The sequence below is a fragment of the Salvia hispanica genome, chromosome 6 (assembly GCF_029641045.1).
Source record: "Salvia hispanica isolate PSC_SH4W2 chromosome 6, Shi_PSC_v1, whole genome shotgun sequence".
In the NCBI taxonomy this organism is placed as follows: Eukaryota; Viridiplantae; Streptophyta; class Magnoliopsida; order Lamiales; family Lamiaceae; genus Salvia; species Salvia hispanica.
Genome location: NC_142697.1, coordinates 30,838,687 through 30,858,570, shown reverse-complemented (window position 1 = coordinate 30,858,570; position 19,884 = coordinate 30,838,687). Strand labels below are relative to the sequence as shown.

The window sequence follows — 19,884 nt, the reverse complement described above, 5'->3', positions numbered from 1 at the left end:
ACTTGCAGGATTCAATCGCGGAAGAAAACAACACAACAAGTAAGATATTTAGTTCCGTTGTGTTTTACATGCTCAACTCGCAATATGATTATGAATCTAGATCTGTATTCTTGTATGCAAATTCCGCTGCGCTCATTAGATGAATACAAGAAATCCCAACACAATTATTCCAATCTTTCCTTTGTTGTAATGAGGGAGCCCCCATCATATGCCTTTTTGTTGCCAATACACCCTCACAACATGTGTGGGGAGTTCGTCTTCTGTTTTTTTTTCTTCAATTTGGTCTCATTTCTTTGTTTGTTCAATTTGCTCTCCTTTCTTATCTTTGTAAAATCACCTGATTTTCAAATGTGATTTATCTTATGGATGATCACAACCAAATCTCATTTTAAATTCAAATTATGTTAGTTAATTCATTTTCTAATCTATGTACTGCTACTCTTAATGCCCGGCAGGAATTGTTATCCCTGAATGAGCATGTGGAATTACTAAGTGCCATTTTTGCAAGTTGTGCTTGTCCTGAACAGGGTGACATAATGATCTGTTAATTGTATCTTTCTTTCGCAAATTCATGTAACTTTCTATGCAACTATGTTGTCTTGGTACAAAGTCCAACATTAGTATGTCTGCATAGTATATCTCTGGGTTCATGGATTTTCATCCCTAGATGAGTTATCACCCCTACCAAACATGCCATAAATATTTTTCTTCAGAGAATATTATAGTATTTGCTTTCTATTGCAGATTGACTTACTTTATGGATGATAATTTAGTAAAACTATAATTGGTTGTGGGTTATACATGTTTCAGTCTTAACATATGCTTTGTAGAATTTGCTATGTTTGTTTGATCTAAATAAACTTTGATGTCATGCCATTGATGATAAATAAATTGGCCATCAAAACAACCGGATGCAGTTCAGAATAAGATTTCTGTTGCCATGATTTAACTGTCTTGAAGGTGCCAATTTTTCGAATTGGATGACTTAGATTTGGCTTTTCTTTTCACTTCCAGTTCGCATTGCGTCAGCAGAAGAGAGGTACCAAGCATTAATCCTCGACATTGCAGGATGTTTATAGTTGGTGAGATTGATTTGAGACTTAGAGGCTGATAATAATACTACTAGTGAGGCTATATGGCATGCCTTATATCATATTCTTTGGACTTATTGGAAAACACTGCCTCACATAGTGAAGTTGTCTTCGTGAAGTAGTTTGGATCTATACAATTAAATCAATTCCACTTGGTGTATTAGAGAACATGAAAGCTTTCAATTTATGTATGCTTAATTGGTTATTGGTAACTAGGCTTAATGTTTAGACTTATCATTCTGCTTTGTATTCATGTGTCGGTATTTTTAAGCTCAAGATGAAATCTCTTTTGATTTTGTCCTTTAAGTTGTTTGAGAATTCCTGTGAGTCTGTGACACAATTATAAATGAGTTCCCCAGCTAGAGTTGTTTACTTCTTTTGAAAGCTTACCTGTTGTTTCTGAATTCTAATGAATACTGAATAGTGTGCTTGTCTAGGCATTCTAAGCATTGTCAGAATTAGTTCTCTTGAACGAAAAGCTTTCTTCTTCTTGTTAATTGTGAATCAGTGTACCTATGATCAGTCTGGTGGCTATGGATTTGTGCCTCCAGCAGCAGCTGTTTATGTAAAGAGTGCGTATCAACAATATGACTCCAGTCAGATGTATGGTGCACATCGCTGAATTTCGGATAGTGAAATCAGGATGAGAGCGAGGGAGGTATTTTAGAGGACTCGATAGCTGTAGTAACTTGCTGACTTCCAAACAGTGCAATCCTGTACCAGTAATGCTCATATATTTGATCTTATGATTAGTTAAAACATGTAATTGATTGTCGTTCTGATTACTTTCGTCTTGCTCCTGGAAGTTCCTTCTCTGGTAGGCTCCATGTTATAGAGATTCTGCAAAATTTGACACTAAAGCGAATGGCTGTTGAGTCTATTTCCTATTTCGATTCATACTTTCGATATTTTTATTGTGGCTATATATTTAAGCATTTCTTGTGCAATTGTGGTGTTCAAGTATCCACTTTTCGAAGCGGCCCTAGAAATTGAGAGAAGCCCGCACTGTTCATTGTAGATTTTGCAAGAAAGAGAGAAATCTCATTCTGTTAGGTCTTAGTTTGCATTTGCTTATTAGCTGAATTCATGATTATCATCACTTGAATACTTCTCTAACTAACCATGTATCACAAAACAGGAAGCCAATGATGTCCAGAGTGATCTAATTAGTAACATGATTCTGTTAACAATGAAAACATATGGTTTTTGACATCCTATAGGGATATTAACAAACAACATCATAGAAATATGTCACCTTCTTGGGATTCAACAAGAAATCATAGAGAGTCTTCTCTTCCCAAATGACAGCCATGTTCTTGTTTCTGGGGGCAAGCCAGGAGTGGTGTTCTCTTCTTTTGAGAACGGACTCATTGTACTCAACTAGTTACCTTCTTGGAAGCTAATGGTTTAGGAATTCTTATTCTTGGATTACTCAAGGCTTGGAAACAAAACTACTCCTAGTACTACAGTACATCCCTCTTGATGCGATGACGTTTGAGATTCTTATAAATTCCGTTTCTAGTATGAGCCTCAAGCTTTGTATGTTAGAATATTCAAGTTTTGGCCCTCCCAAATAAGAATATTTAATTAGTACTCCCTTCGTCCCCGATTAAGAGTCACACTTTTTCATTTCGGTCCGTCCCCTATCAAGAGTCACACTTCATTTTTACCATAAATGGTGAGTAGGTCCCACAATCCACTAACTCACTTTACTCACATTTTATTATAAAATCAATATAAAAAGTGGATCCCAGATTCCACTAACCTTTTCAACCAACTTTTCTTTACATTTCTTAAAACCCGTGCCCGGTTAAAGTGTGACTTTTAATCGGGGACGGAGAGAGTATTTCTTAAGATCTGAACTTGGAGAGAGCATAGAGTTTAATTGTGCGGATTTGTTCAATAATTTTCCCTATTGCTCTGTTAGCAAGACAAGTTAATGAGAAAGCTAGAGTTGTGGCGAGCTGGCTTGTCATCGACCATATGCTCAAGGCTTTCGCCCTCTCAGATACACATCATACGCCAACTACCAACCTAATACAAGTCTTATTTCCGTCTCCTCACACCAATGTACTGAGGGGAGGCAGTAATGAAGGAGAATGCTTGTAAATCATATACGAGCTCAAAAATGTCGTTTGGTCAAGTGAGATTCCAATGTAATTTTTATATTCTATTCAATTTGATGACACTTTCAATTTCAACCTTGATTAACATTCTAATCAAGTCTGATCGATTTTTATATTTTATTATATTTTATGATATTAATAACAACAAAGAATGTATTTATTCACTGGCCATTGTTTCATTACACGCTATATTAATCTACATCCACATAGTGCTTTTTTCCTATAACAATTAAATAAATCAAATTATTGAAAACATAAAAACCAAAATAATGCGAATTAGTAATATGATTGACAGGTTACTTAATTCCTGCATATATAAATGGTGAATGTAATCTAACATTCAAATCAAAATTCACCAAAATATCTTCGCATTCGATGAGGGTCACGATCTTGACATCGCTAATGTAAATTTAACAAAGGGCGATTGGCGGCCAAGCGGGAAAAGAAGAAAGCGCTCCAATCACAGAGATTGGGCCTAATAAGCAAGATGCAAGACCAAGTGTTTATATCTGAGAAAACAGAACTAACGTCAGTGGAACGTGAAAGGTGTAATATGTCCTAAGCTTTTTATGAATAATCAACAGCTGTATGATATGGTATAATTTGTCCTAATGGCTGTGCAACGCCTACTCCAAGAAGAATTGGTTTAGATCCAAATCAGAACGGCAACCCAAATGCTGTAATCTGTCCTAAGCTTTTTATGAATAATCAACAGCTGTATGATATGGTATAATTTGTCCTAATGGCTGTGCAACGCCTACTCCAAGAAGAATTGGTTTAGATCCAAATCAGAACGGCAACCCAAATGCTGGAAACAACGAAGATAATCCAGTCGTGATACCGGATGACGATTGAGCTTTGATTTTAGGTTTAATTGATTCTTGATATTTTTTTTTATTTTAGATGATCTTTGATTTTAGGTGATCTTCAATTTTAGGTGATCTTCGTTGGGTTCATGTAGGATAGAGTGCGTAAGTGTTTTTCTTCCTTTATTTCAAGAAATTTGTAAAATTTTTGGGTTAATTTTTGTAAAAACTTGTTGATAATAGTGATGGAGATATGTAGATTTTTCAATTGGGAACTTAGAATGGAAATTATAGTACGATCATACTGACCCGAAGATAACATATCCATTTCACACTACATATGAACATCAAATGGATGCTATATCAGAGAGAATATAATAGCAATATATAGAGGTCTTTCTTTGTATAATATTCCGTGTCTTCCAGATATTCTACAATAAATATGCACATCTATTTATAAACAACGTATATAACTATAACTCTAGCAATCTCTTTGTAGAATATTCTGTATCTTCTAAAAGATTCTAAAAAATTCTACGATGAATGAGCACAATTAGTCTCAATTATTTCCTTTCGGGCCCACAATTAGACTAATTATTTCCTTTCGGGCCCACAATTAGCAAAATTGAGAACTCTAATTCGTTTCTACTTTTTTTAGAAGATTAAGGAAAAAGTTAATTAAATATATTTCGCTTGCAAGGATTATCAGGTCTGTAGCTATTTATTATACAAATTCAATAAATAATTCACAAACATTTATAGAAATATAAATACAGCAAAACAAGTCGAGGGAGAAAACTGAGCAATGTACCATAGAGTGGGGAGACGACGAGAGAGAAAAAGATGGTTCTTTATAAATACATATATTTAGGTTTGTAGATGGAAAACGAATTCTCCGTTCTTTTAGGAATTTCGTTACCTTATTTTGACAATAAAATTTGATTTTTTTATTTAAAAAAATCTAATCTAATTTAATTTATTTTTTAAAAATTCAAATTTCTTACTTATGCATCTGATCTGATATGATAGTAGGATTTTTTAGGATTATCAAGTTGCCCCTTTTCTTTTTAATATATAATTTTGCTTTGTTTTCATCTTAAATTTTTAATTGATTTTGAACGTTATATATATGATTAAATATATTGAGATTGTGTCATATTAAAATGCATATACTATCCAATCCGTAACTAAGACCACTCCTACGCCATTAGATCTTAAAATGAGTGGATGAGATTAAAGCTCACATATTTCAATAAATAGTAGGTAAAATATCAATAAAAAGTAAAATAGTAAATTTGTTACTCCATCCGTTCCTTGTTAATAGAGGCATTTCTTTTCAGCACGGAGTTTAAGAATGGTGTGTTAAATGGATGGTGAAAAAGTAAGAGAGAATAAAGTAAGAAAGGTGAAGAGAGAATAAAGTAAAATAGAGAATTACTTTTTGCCAAAAATATAAATGACTCAATTAACTTGGAGTTCTCGAAATAGAAAAATAACTCTATTAACATGGAACATGGGGAGTATAACCTAATAATTTTCACGGGTTTTTTACATCAACCTAGTGACATGAGAATCTCAACACAAGTATCAGAAAAAATCAACACAGTTTTATTGATATTGTACATGCATTATATTGAGATTGTTTGATATATTTATTGATATAAAATGAGTTTATCAACATATACGAATATTAAAATAAAATTTTTAAAATTTCATCATCCGATCATCGTCGGAACATATGCAATTGAGATCTTGTTAAAATCCTTATGAAATTACCTTTAATTTGATATATTTTTTACGAAAATAATATAAATCTAGATAGTTACATAAATTTCAAGTTGTGAGATGATTTTGAGCAGAGAAAAAGTGGTTAATTTTAACTACCATATAGTATAAGAATTGGTCTTAATTTGAGATTGCTAATTAGTAGTTAGCCATTGATTATATGAGATCTGCTCTATGTATAAATATATAAACATTAATCTGCACATATTAAATATGTTTGAAATTTGTTGAGAGTATTATTACTCCCTCCGTCCCGCTTAAGATGACACGTTTTCCTTTTTAGTTTGTCCCAACTAAGATGACACATTTCCTTTTTTAGTAACTTTCTCTCTCCAATTAATACACTCAACCACTTTTTCTCACTCCTATTAAAATATTCATCTTTCTTTATCTCTCTATTTTAATACTTACATTCACCTTCTCTCTCTCCAATTAAACACTTTAACCAATAACTCTTAAAATCCCGTGCCGGCTAAGCAATGTGTCATCTTAGCCGGGACGGAGGGAGTATTATTTAATTCTCAATGCTATCTTGTAATATTGTCTATGATCAATTAATACTTAAAACTATACGAAACTATATAATCTCATTCTTAGTAACTATTTTAAATTTTAGTAATTGAAAGCTAAGTAGGATCGTTATGAATTTGATGAGAAAATACACTTGTTTCACTGCGAGTATTTTATCACCCTGCTATCCGATTCTCTTAACAACGAACGTCAATTGGGCTAGGAAAACGGGCTTCCTTATTTGGATCATCTGTTTCTTATTGGGCATCACTATACGATCCAGTATAGCCCACAAGCCCAATTATTTCATAAATGATTGTAATTATATAATACCTCCATTGTCTTCTGAAATAGTAGAAATTTTGGTTATGTCATAAGTTTTAATGAAAAATTGGTAAAACATAGAGGAAAAAGATTAAAAATAGTAGAATTATTATAACTAGATAATGAAACCTACATTATTAGTAATATAATGTATAATAAAAAAAGTTTTGAAAATAGAAATTAATTAATTTTGATGAGTGAACCAAAATAGCAAAATAGGTTATGTTTGGAAGAAGAAAGGAGTAGTAACTAGCTTCAATATGGCCTAAGAATTCAAAAGATCATTTTTGAATTGTTTGTCGACTTATTAGTACCCAATGTCTTAGAATTTGACCAAACCAGTTAGTTTGGTCGGTTTCATTCGTAAATCATTGTGTTGTCTGATCCGGTTTGATATAAGAACCATTGAAATATTAAACTGTTATAAAATTATAAAGATTGGGTCGTGGTCGGTTAAGCTGTGAACTGACGATCGATTGAATCAATTTTGTTTTTTGTTTTTTATTTTTTATTTTTTATTTTTATAAATTATCTATTTTCCTTATTATTTTTGTCGTCTTTCTTGTGCATCGTTTTCCTCTTACTTATACACCTTTGATTTAGCAACAATCAAATAATCTTTTTCTGATATTATTAATCATATTTAGACTAGATTTTACTAACATTTATATATTTGTGCATACCGTATACATATTCTTCAGTATTTAGGTTCGGCTATCTTTGTCTACTTATTTTCTAGCCCAGTTTTAAAAGCATTGGTTGTACTTATACAATTTTATCAAGACCATAATCAAAATAGGAGTACTGTGGTCTGAGTTTTGAGGAAAAAAAGAAATAAACATATAAAGTCCTAGAGAAATCAAGATTAATTACCGCAAACACCAATATATATATAGGGAGAGAAATTATATACTACTATGGGGGGAGGGATGCTATGTAACATCAAAAATGGGGTAAATGCACATCACATCAACATGATATATTAGTGCACTACACCACCATTTCCTCTTTTGCATCCACTTTTTCTTGGTTTTCTTTGATTTGGGTTTCCTTATTCTTCCCCCAAATGACGCAGTACAATCCCCCTATCAGCAATATGGCTCCACAAAAACTGCAAAAAATAAAATCATACATATAATTAAATATGGAGAACAAATTAATTAAGAAGAATTGTTGGAAATATATTTATACAACATACCTTCCAAGATAGAGCATCTCATTCCATAGAAAAAGAGAGAAGAGAGCTGTGAAAATGAGAATCAAAGGAGTGAATGCAGCTGCATAAAATGGCCCTTTCTTCTCCACTGCCCACAGCTGCAGCCAAAAGCTTATTCCATTCACTATTATTCCCTGCACCCATTTTTTCTAATTATTTACTTTCATTTTATATAAATAATAATAATTGCCTAATTAAATACTCCATCTCAACAGTCATCTGGTTTCATAATAGTATGGAATAAGTATTTATTTGAGTTATATGATTGAATGGTACTTGTGCACATGTTGAAAGTGGAAATGACACAGTGAAATGTGGCCAACTTTTGAAACACCTTCTGTTTAGGAATAGGAACATAAACTGAAATATTTGAACACGTGCATATTTAAAAATTAGTACTCCCTCATTATTTTCTGCACGCACTTGTTTTGAAAAAATGATAATAAATAGTTAAAATGGAGAGAGCCTAAAGTAAGTGACAGTATAAGATAAATAAGAGTCTGTACGTATCTACATTAAATACTCTCTTACTTTAATTTTTTCTCCACTTTAACTATTTATTACCACCATTTTTCTAAAATGAGTGCAAAAAATGAAATGACTCAATTAAAATGAAATGAGGAAGTACTACTATATGACATAAAGTAAATATTTTTCCTTGTAAATTAAAATGATCATATGTACATATGTTATTAATTAGTCTATTTTTGGTGCGATGATCCGATTTAATTTCAAAAATTAAATGATTAAAAACAAAATTAAGTGGGTTTACGAAGACATACACAATATGCGACAGAGAAAAGATTGAGATCCCATTTAACTCGCCACTTTGCTATGTCCCTCTCCATAGCCATTGCCCAAATTGATGATTGTGTGCAGCTAAAAAAGCACTGCAACATTATCAGTCGAAATTTCGATGGATACTGCTTCACTAGAGGTGCCTAATCACACAAAAAATTAAATTAATTAGAAAATAATTAAAGCAAACAATAACATTAATTTAATGTAGGTGAAATTAATTAATTAAATTAACCTGCATGACAAACCATGATGCCCAAATAAAGTTGGCTAGAAGCATAAGCATGCAACCCTGCACCCATTTCTCATTGGAATCCTTAGAATTCATTGAATTTGAGCATTTCATCAACCTAACTAGAGGCCCTTTTACAAACGCGAACACCATTGCTCCCGATAAACTCAAACCCGAGCCTACCAATTTTGCTATTCCAGCTGAAGTTCTTATCGAACATGTCTCAAATCTGGTCACATTTTTTTAAACAAAATTATTAGAAAAAATAAAATAAAATTGAGTAATTTTGTTATGTTAAGTATATTATATAAGTATATACCGAAATATAACCGCAACGAGAAAGGTGAGAGCCGGAATTGTGTTGATGCTAACGGAAGCAAATGTTGCGGAGACGTAGTTTATTGCATATGAGTATAGATTCGAACTCAAAGTTATGCTGCAATTAAATTTAATTAGTACACTATTTAAATTAATGTAAAGTGAAAAAAAATCTAATTATCTTTTTAGGTCATACCCGAAGAAAGAACTCAAGAAAATCTTCAAGATTAGGGTGTAGGACAAAGGGTAATCAGGGTTCTTCCTTTAAATAAGAAGGAAAAAACAAACTTTAGTTGATGAACAATTTGAGGTTAAATAAGTGTGAAATAAATAAGTAGGCGAACGGAGCTAAACCTATCGAGAAAGTAGGCGAATGGAGCTAAGGTTATGGTGGCGAACGCCTGGCGATAAACAACGAAGATGTAAGGGTTCATTCCTCGATCAATGGCGACTTTCGAGAACATAGCCATGCCTGCATATGTAAGCTGCACCAATATCATTCCTAGGCAACCTTTATTTTCTTCCAACATACTCACCAACTTCAATTTCCCCATTTTGTTTTCTTTTGTTTATGATTTTTTGTGTGTGGGGATCAAACCATGAGCTTTGAGGTATATATATAGAGAGAAAACCCTCATCCAATTCACCACTCCACCACTCTCGGCCGGGGCCATCCGTGTTAATGAGACTCGTGTCTTGTTTCACCAAACATATCACGATGTTATCTAGTTGAACGTGGCGAAATGTTTTTCAAAAGAAATATCTTGTGCGGGATTCTGTTACGCAGATATATGGCACGATGTGAAATGTGGATTCTGATTCAGATACTGCCTAAAAGTGATAAATATGTTGACCGTCAAACGACCTAACTTTTGACGTGGGTGCATCTACTTTTACTAATGTAAATGTACATGTGGGGTCAATTTTTTAGTATAGGGAGTAGTATATGTTGGCAAAATTGTGAATCTAATTAATGGGTTAGGTTAGTTAGTAGTACTGTAGCCAAACATAGAAAAAGACAAACCAAAACAGTTGTCAACAATATGCATGTGCTTATTCTTATGTATTTATTCTTGAGTGTATCTGCATTGCATATATACCAAATAGAAATAGAAACGAAATTTAAACTCTTATAACAACAATTGTTTAAAGGGGTTTGAATAGGTATCTTAACATTCTATGTTTCAATATATGTAACATTTAATATGTGTAATATCAAATTAAGTAGAATAATGTTTCTCTTTTCTTGAAATACCAAACAATAAAATCTCGGTTCAGAGACATAGATGATGCACTACATCGTGCATTGATAATTAACACAACAATAAATTTATAGTATTTGACTTATCATAGGTTAGCTAATACTACCAAGACCATACCTACATAACGAAGTAATAAGTGGAGGGGTTATTACTTTTAGATGAACAAGGGATCATGGGCTTCTTATTTTGTCAGTGGGATTTCACTGTGCAAACAATTTCAAACGTGTGTAATTGCATATGGGGAATAGTAGGTCAAGTTAGAGGCCACTAAAAGAAAGAAAGAAAAAAAAGATGCAATCCAAATTTTGCAGAGCTTATCTTTAATTTGAGAAAAAAACATATTACTTTTTTAATATAGTAGCTAGCATAATTGTAGAAGATGAAGGCTGTAGTGGCGACAACCATCACTTTTACGTCCCACTTTCATTGTTTGATTCTGAAGGGGGGCTGCTTCATTCAAGCAATGAATAACACTCCTTTCGTTTCCTGAAAATAAAAACTTTAGAGACAATACAGCTTTTAATGCAAAATTGATAAGTATAAGAGAAACAGAAAAAAAAGTGATTAAAAGTATAAAGTGATTAGAGTGTTATCAATGAATAATAAGGTACACCTCCTAAGAGAAAAAATTGCTAAAAATGAAAATAGACTAATATTATGAGACGGACAAAAATGATAAAAATGAGAGTACTATTATTGAGAACGGAGAGAGTATATAACAATGGGTTGTTTGCTTGAGTGAGGGTTGATATTGTTAACAATTCTTGTCATCATATAATGATATACGATTAAAAATGAAAATAGACTAAATATTGTGAGAGAAAAAAAATATAATAAAAATGAAACTATTGTTTAGGGACGGGGAGAGTATATAACATTGATAGCTTGTTTGCTTGACTAAGGGTCGATATTGTTAACAATTTTTATTATCATCCACTGATATACTACGAAAATAGAGATGTGTTATATTACTAACTACAACTAAATAATAGTCATTAGATCTTCAAATCAAGGGCTAGGATCATTCATCAATATCATGCAAAAAAATGTCAATTAGGGTATTAATGTCAATTAACAATAAATTAGTTATAACTAACTTTCGAAAAATATATCAAAACTTTAAATGCATATAACTATATTGATTTAAATTATTTTTTCGTAAAAACATATATCAAATTAAAGATGATTTTTATAAGGATTCCAATGAGATCCTACATGCATATGTTTCGATGTCAAAATTTGACAAAATTTTGTAAATATTTATAAATTTCGTAAAGCAGCTTTATATTAATACAATGCTTGTACAATGTTATTATGCTAATATGAAATTGTGTTGACATTGTCATGTCTTCTGATTGATATATTTAATACACTATATTGATATTGTGTTCTACAGTTGTTATTATACTTTTAATATTAAAATATAAAAAATAAAATTATACATGGCAATTTATAGACCATTAGAACTTTAAACTTCTATGATAATAGATTAATTGTAGTTCACAATCAATGGATGTGTACATCTCATAAAAATATAAATTAGAATAAGATCTAAGATTCATAATTAAGTAGTGCGTGTTGAGCACATGTAATCAAATTAAATAAATTTACTTGCTAGTTGCTCTATTTGTTTCTAGCGTTTTATGGAATCTCAGAGGTAAATTCACTATATTCAATAACATCTCAACAAAATATAAATTAGAATAAGATCAAGATTCATAATTAAGTAGTGCGTGTTGAGCACATGTAATCAATTAAATAAATTTACTTGCTAGTTGCTCTATTTGTTTCTAGCGTTTTATCGAATCTCAGAGGTAATTAAATTCACTATATTCAATAACATCTCATAAAAAATATAAATTAGAACAAGATCAAGATTCATAAATAAGTAGTGCGTGTTGAGTACATGTAATCAAATTAAATAAATTTACTTGCTAGTTGCTCTATTTGTATCTAGCGTTTCATCGAATCTCAGAGGTAAATTCACTATATTCAATATTTCGGTACATTAAATTCACTTAGAAAAAAACTATAAAATCTCTAATTTGAACATTATATAATACTCTCTCGATTGCACAAAAGATGTCACATTTTCCTTTTTAGTTGGTCACCAAAGATGACACATTTTCCTTTTTGGAAGAAGTTCTCTCTCACATGAATATAAAAATTATATTTTCTCTCTCCATTTAACACACAAAACAAAACCTCCTAAAATATTGTGCCGTCCCACAAGTGTGACATCTTTTGTGGAACGGATGGAGTAGTATTTTGGCTGAAAATAGTAATTCTATATATCCTACCATATTCTAAACTCTTATGTATTCTTCTTATCTACTTTCTCCATCCCGGCTAAAATGACACATTTTTTCAATTGGCACGAGATTTTAGAAGTTATTGGTTAATGTGTTTAATTGGAGAGTGAAAGAGTGAGAGTAAGTATTAACTTATTAAGTGAAAAATAGAATTGAATATTTAATTAGATTGAGAAAAAAATGGTTGATTGTATTAATTACAGAAAGAAAGTTTCCAAAAATAAAAATGTGTTATTTTAATTGGAATAAACTAAAAAAAAAAGTGTGTCATGTTAATTGGGACTGAGGGATTATTTCTCTACCATAGAGAATGCGAGAGTATATATAAACTACACCATAAGCTCCCGGCCAATGTGCTTGTATTGTCTACATGAATTAATTAACTATCCAACCTTAACTAATTCAAACTGAATAATCAATACTTTAATCTAGTTCATATAATTTCAATTTCCCAATTGGATTGGTATTAAACCTCAAAACTTTTTACCATTTGAATGGATCAACGTCCTACTAGATGATCTAATCAAAATCTACACAAAATTCTAAGACATTGTTATACGACGAAGTCTAGATATTTCATTCACAAACTAGTCAAGTGATCCTAAGATTTGTCATGTGGCATCCAAATAGCTCAACCAATTAATTTCATCTTCGTTATATGGCTCCTTGGTTCATATTCAATTAATTAGCAAATAATATAGAAAATTTAAATATTCTCTTGAAATTTAAATAGATGAATAAATCTCATCATTGGCTCAACTGTCATTTCCATTTGCCTCGTGGTCTACCCAATATACGCTTGAAGCTTTGGACATGGTCATAGCACACCATAGCTAAAAAAATGTGTAATTATAAGAAAAATCATATAATTCACATATAATCTGACCAAACGATTTAGTGTATGGTATCTCAAAACTCTCTAAAGTATTAATGTGTCCGGCATGAATATCTAATACTATCTCATAGTTGTAAAAATAACTACATTCTCTGAGAATGAGATGTGGATAGACCACCTGTTAACCTAACATATCATTAGCATCTCACTATGGATGATCATTCGTTAGTGTTATTTTAGAAATCTATCTGTCCTACTTTAATAGTCCCAATTGAATTGTGCACGAATTTTAAAATATGTAAAAAAGAAAATCAAGACTGTTAAAATGGGGGACAAATGAAATATCATAAATGTGTCACATCATTATTAATAGTCATAGACTTAATAATTCAAAGAAAATAATTTAAGAATAAAGGCAAACCATCAAAACAATCGTTCCAATAAATGCATAAGCCTATATAATGACAAAATTTTGTGAAATGTGATCAAGAATGCCTCATTGTAGATTGTCTCTAAGACATAAAAACCAATAAAGACCACTGATTCATAGCTAACAACCGATCGACTTGTTTAACATCTGGCACTCAAAGTGTGTATATAGAATCGACAATGAAAAAGATTTCATCCCATCGTAGCTCATCAGAGAACAATCATTGACGATGTATTTGGCTATAGTATTAAAAGAAAATTGAGGAGTCTCCTACTTCATATTCTAATTAAAAGTTATTAATCCAGTCAAAATTCACTTAATAGTCGTTGACCGTTAAAAATTTGACGGCTTCATCCAAAATGGACTAAATCTGTACCGTTTTCATTTATTCAGGATGCAACAATTCAAAAGATAATGTTTTGGACCAAAATCGTAAAATCGTCATATGTTTAGGACCACAAATGGACTTTAGTCTATATAAAAGTATAACCCACATTCTACAAACTTTTCCAATCCACTTTCTATTACATTCCTTCAAACCTGTGTTGGGTCAATTTGTGCCAAGTATTGGCGGACAAAGGAAATATGTTGAACTTTACTCTATATATGAAGGACATTTATGTAAATTCGGTAATTAATTCTTTACATTAAGTTAATGAGGTATTTCATTCACAAACCATTCGACGACCTTAAGCTTTGTCACGTATATATCCAAATAGCTCAATCAATTTATTTCATCTTCGTTATATGACTCATTAGTTCATATTATTTACTCTAGTCGAATGTACCCTTACAATGGTCAATTACTTAATTGTCAAATAATTAAAAAAAAATGAGTGAATAAATCTCATTATTGACTCAACTGCTATTATTTTCATTTGCCTCATCGTCTACCCAAGGCAGGTTTGTGTCCTACTCCTCATTGGGAGACGGACATTTACATGGTCATACCACACTATTAGATAAACAAAATGTGTAATAATCTTAGGTCTAAGGAAAATCATACAAATTCACATACTTATAACCAGCAGACATTTTTTTTATAAGAAAGAAAAGGCTCAAACCACTTAGAGATCGGTGAGCAAAAGAACCAAAGTTTAGTATGTTGGAAATGTGAGAATTTGGAAGGATTTCAAACCTTTCATTTTCTAAAGTCTTTTGGCTTTTCAAGTTAAGGTAACCCCCAAGTGGTTTATGAGGATCCTTAATGCCGAGACTTTTGGAGTGGTCTCTCATATCCTATAAATAGGTGGGTTTGAGAGATGAGAAATACACCAACAAAAAACATTCTCTCTTCTCTCAAGTTCTCTACACCATAGAGTGCATCATAGGAGCATTGTATAGCTCGATCCTCGGAACTCCATCAAGTTCGCCGGTGCCTAGCGGGTTTGAGGTGCTTCTACACGCTAGGAGGAAGTCGTTTTATCTTTGGGGGCAATACGCCATTCCGTGAGCACTAGCCGGGGCGTAATTTGTCTTGCGGAAAGAGGGCTTCCCTCGACTCGACTTATAATTTGGTTTGTTTTATTATTTCCATTGTATTTTTCATTCCACTTATTGTTATTATCTTCCTTCGATTGTAATAGTTAGAGTACCGCCTGTACACGGCTTGAGAATTTTATCCCATTATTTCTAACATAGTATCAACAAGCTATTCCAATTTATTTAAAAAAAAAAAAAAAAAAACCCCAAACCAAAAAAAGAGCAAGCCAAGCAAAGGAGAAGCACCTCCAAGAAGAACAAAGAAAACAAAAACTATACAAACATCAACCAAAGCCACCAAGCACAAACTGACTGGGAAGCATGTCGAGCTACATTACACAGTTATGTTTATCAGAGTTGCTTCTGTAATTATGCTCCGTCCATCTTCTAGCTTTAAGTAAGTCCTCACACATTTGGCCTGGTAAGAAAGAAAATTCTAGGCACCGCCCTTTAGTCCATGCTCCAAGCCTCCAAATAATGAGTCTCTTCTCAGTTTTCCAGTTCGGTTCTAATTTTTGAAATATAAATTTATTTCTAAGCCACCAAATAGACCATGAGATCACATGAATAAGGAACTCCAAATTTTGAAGTCAAATCTCGTGATAGGTACATCCATCCATGTAAGGAAGCAAGCCATCGGATCTTTGGGGAGACAAAAAAGCAAGGTTCCAGCAGTTGCATCCGAAATACCACAAGCTACTAGAAAACCTGCAACCAAAAATAATATGATGCATTGTTTCAGGTTCCTCCCCACAGAATACACAAAGCTCATCCTCAACTCCGGGGAATTGGAATCTAAAAAGTCTCTCCTTTGTATTTAGTCTGCCATGTAGGACAAACCAAACGAGGAGTTGTGCACGCGGCGGAGCCACATTCTTCCACGCGAGGTTCCCATGACAAAAGCGATTGCTTCCCTGTCTCACAATGCGACAGACCTGCAGGTAAAAATTAGAAACAGAGAAAGAGCCAGACTTGTCAAAAGCCCATAGTCTCATATCCCTCGCACTCTCACTCATGGAGTCATGATCCAGGGCTAGGTAGAGATCTTTCACCAAATCCTCCTCCCATACGAATAGTCTTTTTCTCCAAGTAAACTTTCACACCCATCTATTTTCTTCCCATGTGCCCATTCTCTCAATCAAGTTGTATTGTTGGGTAGAAATCATGAAAAGTCTGGGAATAGAGACTTTAGAGTCATTTCCGGTCCATTTATCAAGCCAGAATCTTGTTCTCGCTCCATTGCCCACTTTTATTTTTATTCCTTTCTTTGCCACTTCTTGCACTTCTTTGCTAAAAGTTCAGAATTTGACACCACGTGCTTGGTGAGTCTAGTGTTGTGTATAGAGCTCACAACTTTCTTCCACCATTTAAATAACAGCGTTGCATTCCTTATGTGAATGTCTCCAACTCCTAGCCCCCCTTGATCAGTAGGCTTCTGAATTAAATCCTAGGTAATCAAGTTTTCTCCCTTCGAGCCATTCTCTTTACCCCAGAAGAATCGTCTTTATAGTTGGATAATGCGCTTGACAACATTCTTTGGTAGTCTAAAGAGAATGAAGTAGTACATTTGGAGGTTGTTGAGAAGCGCTTTTATAAGAGTTAGCCTACCCGCTTTGGAAAGAGTTGTCGGTCTTCCACATTTCAAGTCTCTTCTCAACTTTTTCAATGATAGGCTTCCATGTAGCAGATTTTTTTGGATTAGCTCCAAGCGGAATGCCGAGGTAAGAAATTGGTAGCTTAGCCACTCCACACTTTAATGTTGCCAAATGTCCTCAATCCATTCTTCCCCACAACCCATAGGAATGAGAACTGATTTCCCATAGTTAATTCTTAGCCCCGTCATCAATGCAAAGCAATTTAGCAGCTTTTTGTAATTTTTCAAAATGGTTTTGTCTAGGGGGCAAAGATAAGTGTGTCATCCGCGAACTGGAGGTGTGTGACTGGAACTCGGTCTCTTCCAGTGTATATTCCTTCAAGTACTCCAATTTCTTGTCCTCTGATCACCAACCTGTTAAACGTTTCTGCCACCAGAAGGAAGAGAAAAAGTGAAAGCGGCTCCCCTTGTTCCATCACCCAATTTGTCCACTTGTCACCGAAACCCATTCCAAAAAGAATCTCTTTCAGGAAATCCCATCTAATTGTATCATAAGCCTTCTAGAAATCGATCTTTAGAATGGCCATTTTTTGTTTGTTTTTCTTCCCCCACCAGACTTCCTCGTTTGCTAGTAGACATTGAACAAATGATTTAGTAGTATGGTATATCAAGACTCTATAAAGTATCAATGTGTCCAACATAAATATCTAATACTACTATCTAATAGTTACAGGAATAATTACATTCTTAGATATGGATCACATACTAACCTATAACATATCATTGAAATCTCACTATTGATGATAATTGATTAGCATTATTTTAGAAATTCCATTATATCACATCATTAATAATAGTCGTACACTTAATTCAAAGAAATTAATTTTATAGGTTTTAGTTTCCTTAATCCATCTCTCATTCAACAATCAATTTATTAAGAAATTAACATTGGAACAATCTGTCGCACTCTAAAGCATAATGCTTGACTTAAATTAATTCAAATTCACATAGTTTAATTAGCTTAATTATTTAAAATAAGCCAGAGTCCAGAAGACACAAGAGGAAGAAAAATTATGAGTTTCATCATTATCTCACGGAGATAGTTTCATCATTAGTTTGAGAGAGAAGATGACCATCCAATCATATTTTCCTCCTTCGTCAATTTCACTTCCATTAATTTTACCCAATATTAACATTTATGAACGTGCTTATATATATATATAACGTTATGACCATCGCTATTTTTACTAGGTGATGCCATTAATGATGTATTGTTCACTACCAAAATTCATGCCCACTGGCAACTGTATTCCACTACAGCGGTCGATATATATAACAGAATTGGCTCTCATAAAAAAATAAAATATATGAATAGCATTTCAATAAAATTGTCCAATAGACAATAGCAAATACATTACACATGATTAATTAATGATACTCTCTCTTCGTTCATCCATCATTAAATATTTTATATTAATTACTCCCTCCGTCCCAATAAATATGCAACATTTAGTTTCCGGCACAGGATTTTATACAGTGTTGTTTTGTGAGTTAATGAGGAGAGAGTAAAGTAAGAGAGAAGAAAAAGTAGAAATATGATTGTTTCCATTTTAGGAAACGTTTCATTTTATTGGGACAACCCAAAAAGGAAAACGTTGCATTTCTAATGGGATAGAGGGAGTATTATTTTAGAATACACATATTTAATATCCCATTTTAGTTTTATTATATTTTTCTAAATAAAACTCACATTCCATTAACTTATAAGTATCACTCAAATTTTATAACTCCCTTCATATCGGAATAGGAGTTCATAGTTGATTCAGCATAGATTTTAGGAAATATAAAGAAAAATAATAGAAAAAATTAGTAAAAATGAGTCTCACTTATATATATGAGTTTATAATAGAATTAATACGAAGTCTACTTTTATTATAGTAAAATCGAAAGGTACTTTGTTGTGGACAGACAAAATAGCAAAAAATAATTTTTATTGTGGAATGGGAGTATAAAATTTTTATATATAAAAAAAACACATATTTTGTTAATTTTTCTCTGCCCTTTATTTTACATTTATTAAAACTCGTTAAAATGAAATGTTAACTTTCAACCTAAGTAAATAATTAGTGCAAAATTCGACTAGCGAAAAGCGTATCATTGTCGTGAAGATCATTTTCAAAATTTTATTGATGCCACTACTCAACTCCATAAAACTGAATAGATATACAAAGCAACAAAAATTCACATGCTTTAAATAGGAGGAGCCATGGTGGGATAAGGTGATCATTTGGTCGGAATCATTGGTTTACATATGCAATTTGAGATATTCCAATAATGGTTCCAACACCTCAATAGAAATTTAGACGTGGTGGAAATGATCTAATCATTGAGTGAGGGACAGATCGATGTTTTCCACTAATAGTGTAGCTTTGCATTTCTATATATTCATTTTAAAAACCTCAATTTTCCGTATTTATACTGTACAAATGAGTCGGATTTGGAACATCATCCACAAGAAAAGATAATATTTATCTTGTGCAAAAGATTTAGATGTATTAGTGCCTGAGACCTTTGGTGTCATGCTCGAATTCTCCGTGGCGTAATCTTCAAATTTATATTCATTTATCTATAAAGAAAAAAGGAGAAAATATTACGGTATATTTTTATTTGAGTATGAAGCTTTTGCAAAAGATAAAAGCATGGAGGAATTGAAGATAACAACAAAAAGGGAAAAGTATCCTAAGCCCAATAATCCAATTGATG

The 19,884-nt window shown here is 32.6% G+C and overlaps 1 protein-coding gene across 1 annotated transcript; it reads right to left on the bottom strand.

Moving 5' to 3' along the window:
- Positions 1 to 7,485: 7,485 nt before the first annotated feature.
- Positions 7,486 to 9,769, bottom strand: LOC125206566 (WAT1-related protein At1g43650-like). Its single transcript, XM_089059862.1, has 7 exons — positions 9,561 to 9,769; positions 9,403 to 9,468; positions 9,208 to 9,324; positions 8,892 to 9,117; positions 8,641 to 8,799; positions 7,841 to 7,992; positions 7,486 to 7,753 (listed from the first exon to the last, which is right to left on the bottom strand). Exons 1-7 carry the CDS (start codon positions 9,758 to 9,760, stop codon positions 7,633 to 7,635), a joined length of 1,041 nt encoding a protein of 346 aa, XP_088915988.1. The 5' UTR covers positions 9,761 to 9,769; the 3' UTR covers positions 7,486 to 7,632.
- Between the last annotated feature and the right edge of the window lie 10,115 nt (positions 9,770 to 19,884).

Coding starts and splice junctions, on each gene's coding strand:
- LOC125206566 (XM_089059862.1), bottom strand. CDS start 9,760: ATGGGGAAATTGAAGTTGGTGAGTATGTTGGAAGAAAATAAAGGTTGC. Junction 8,800..8,891: donor CATCATGGTTTGTCATGCAG/GTTAATTTAATT, acceptor TTGTGTGATTAG/GCACCTCTAGTGAAGCAGTA. Junction 7,993..8,640: donor TTTTCTCTGTCGCATATTGT/GTATGTCTTCGT, acceptor AAATGGGTGCAG/GGAATAATAGTGAATGGAAT.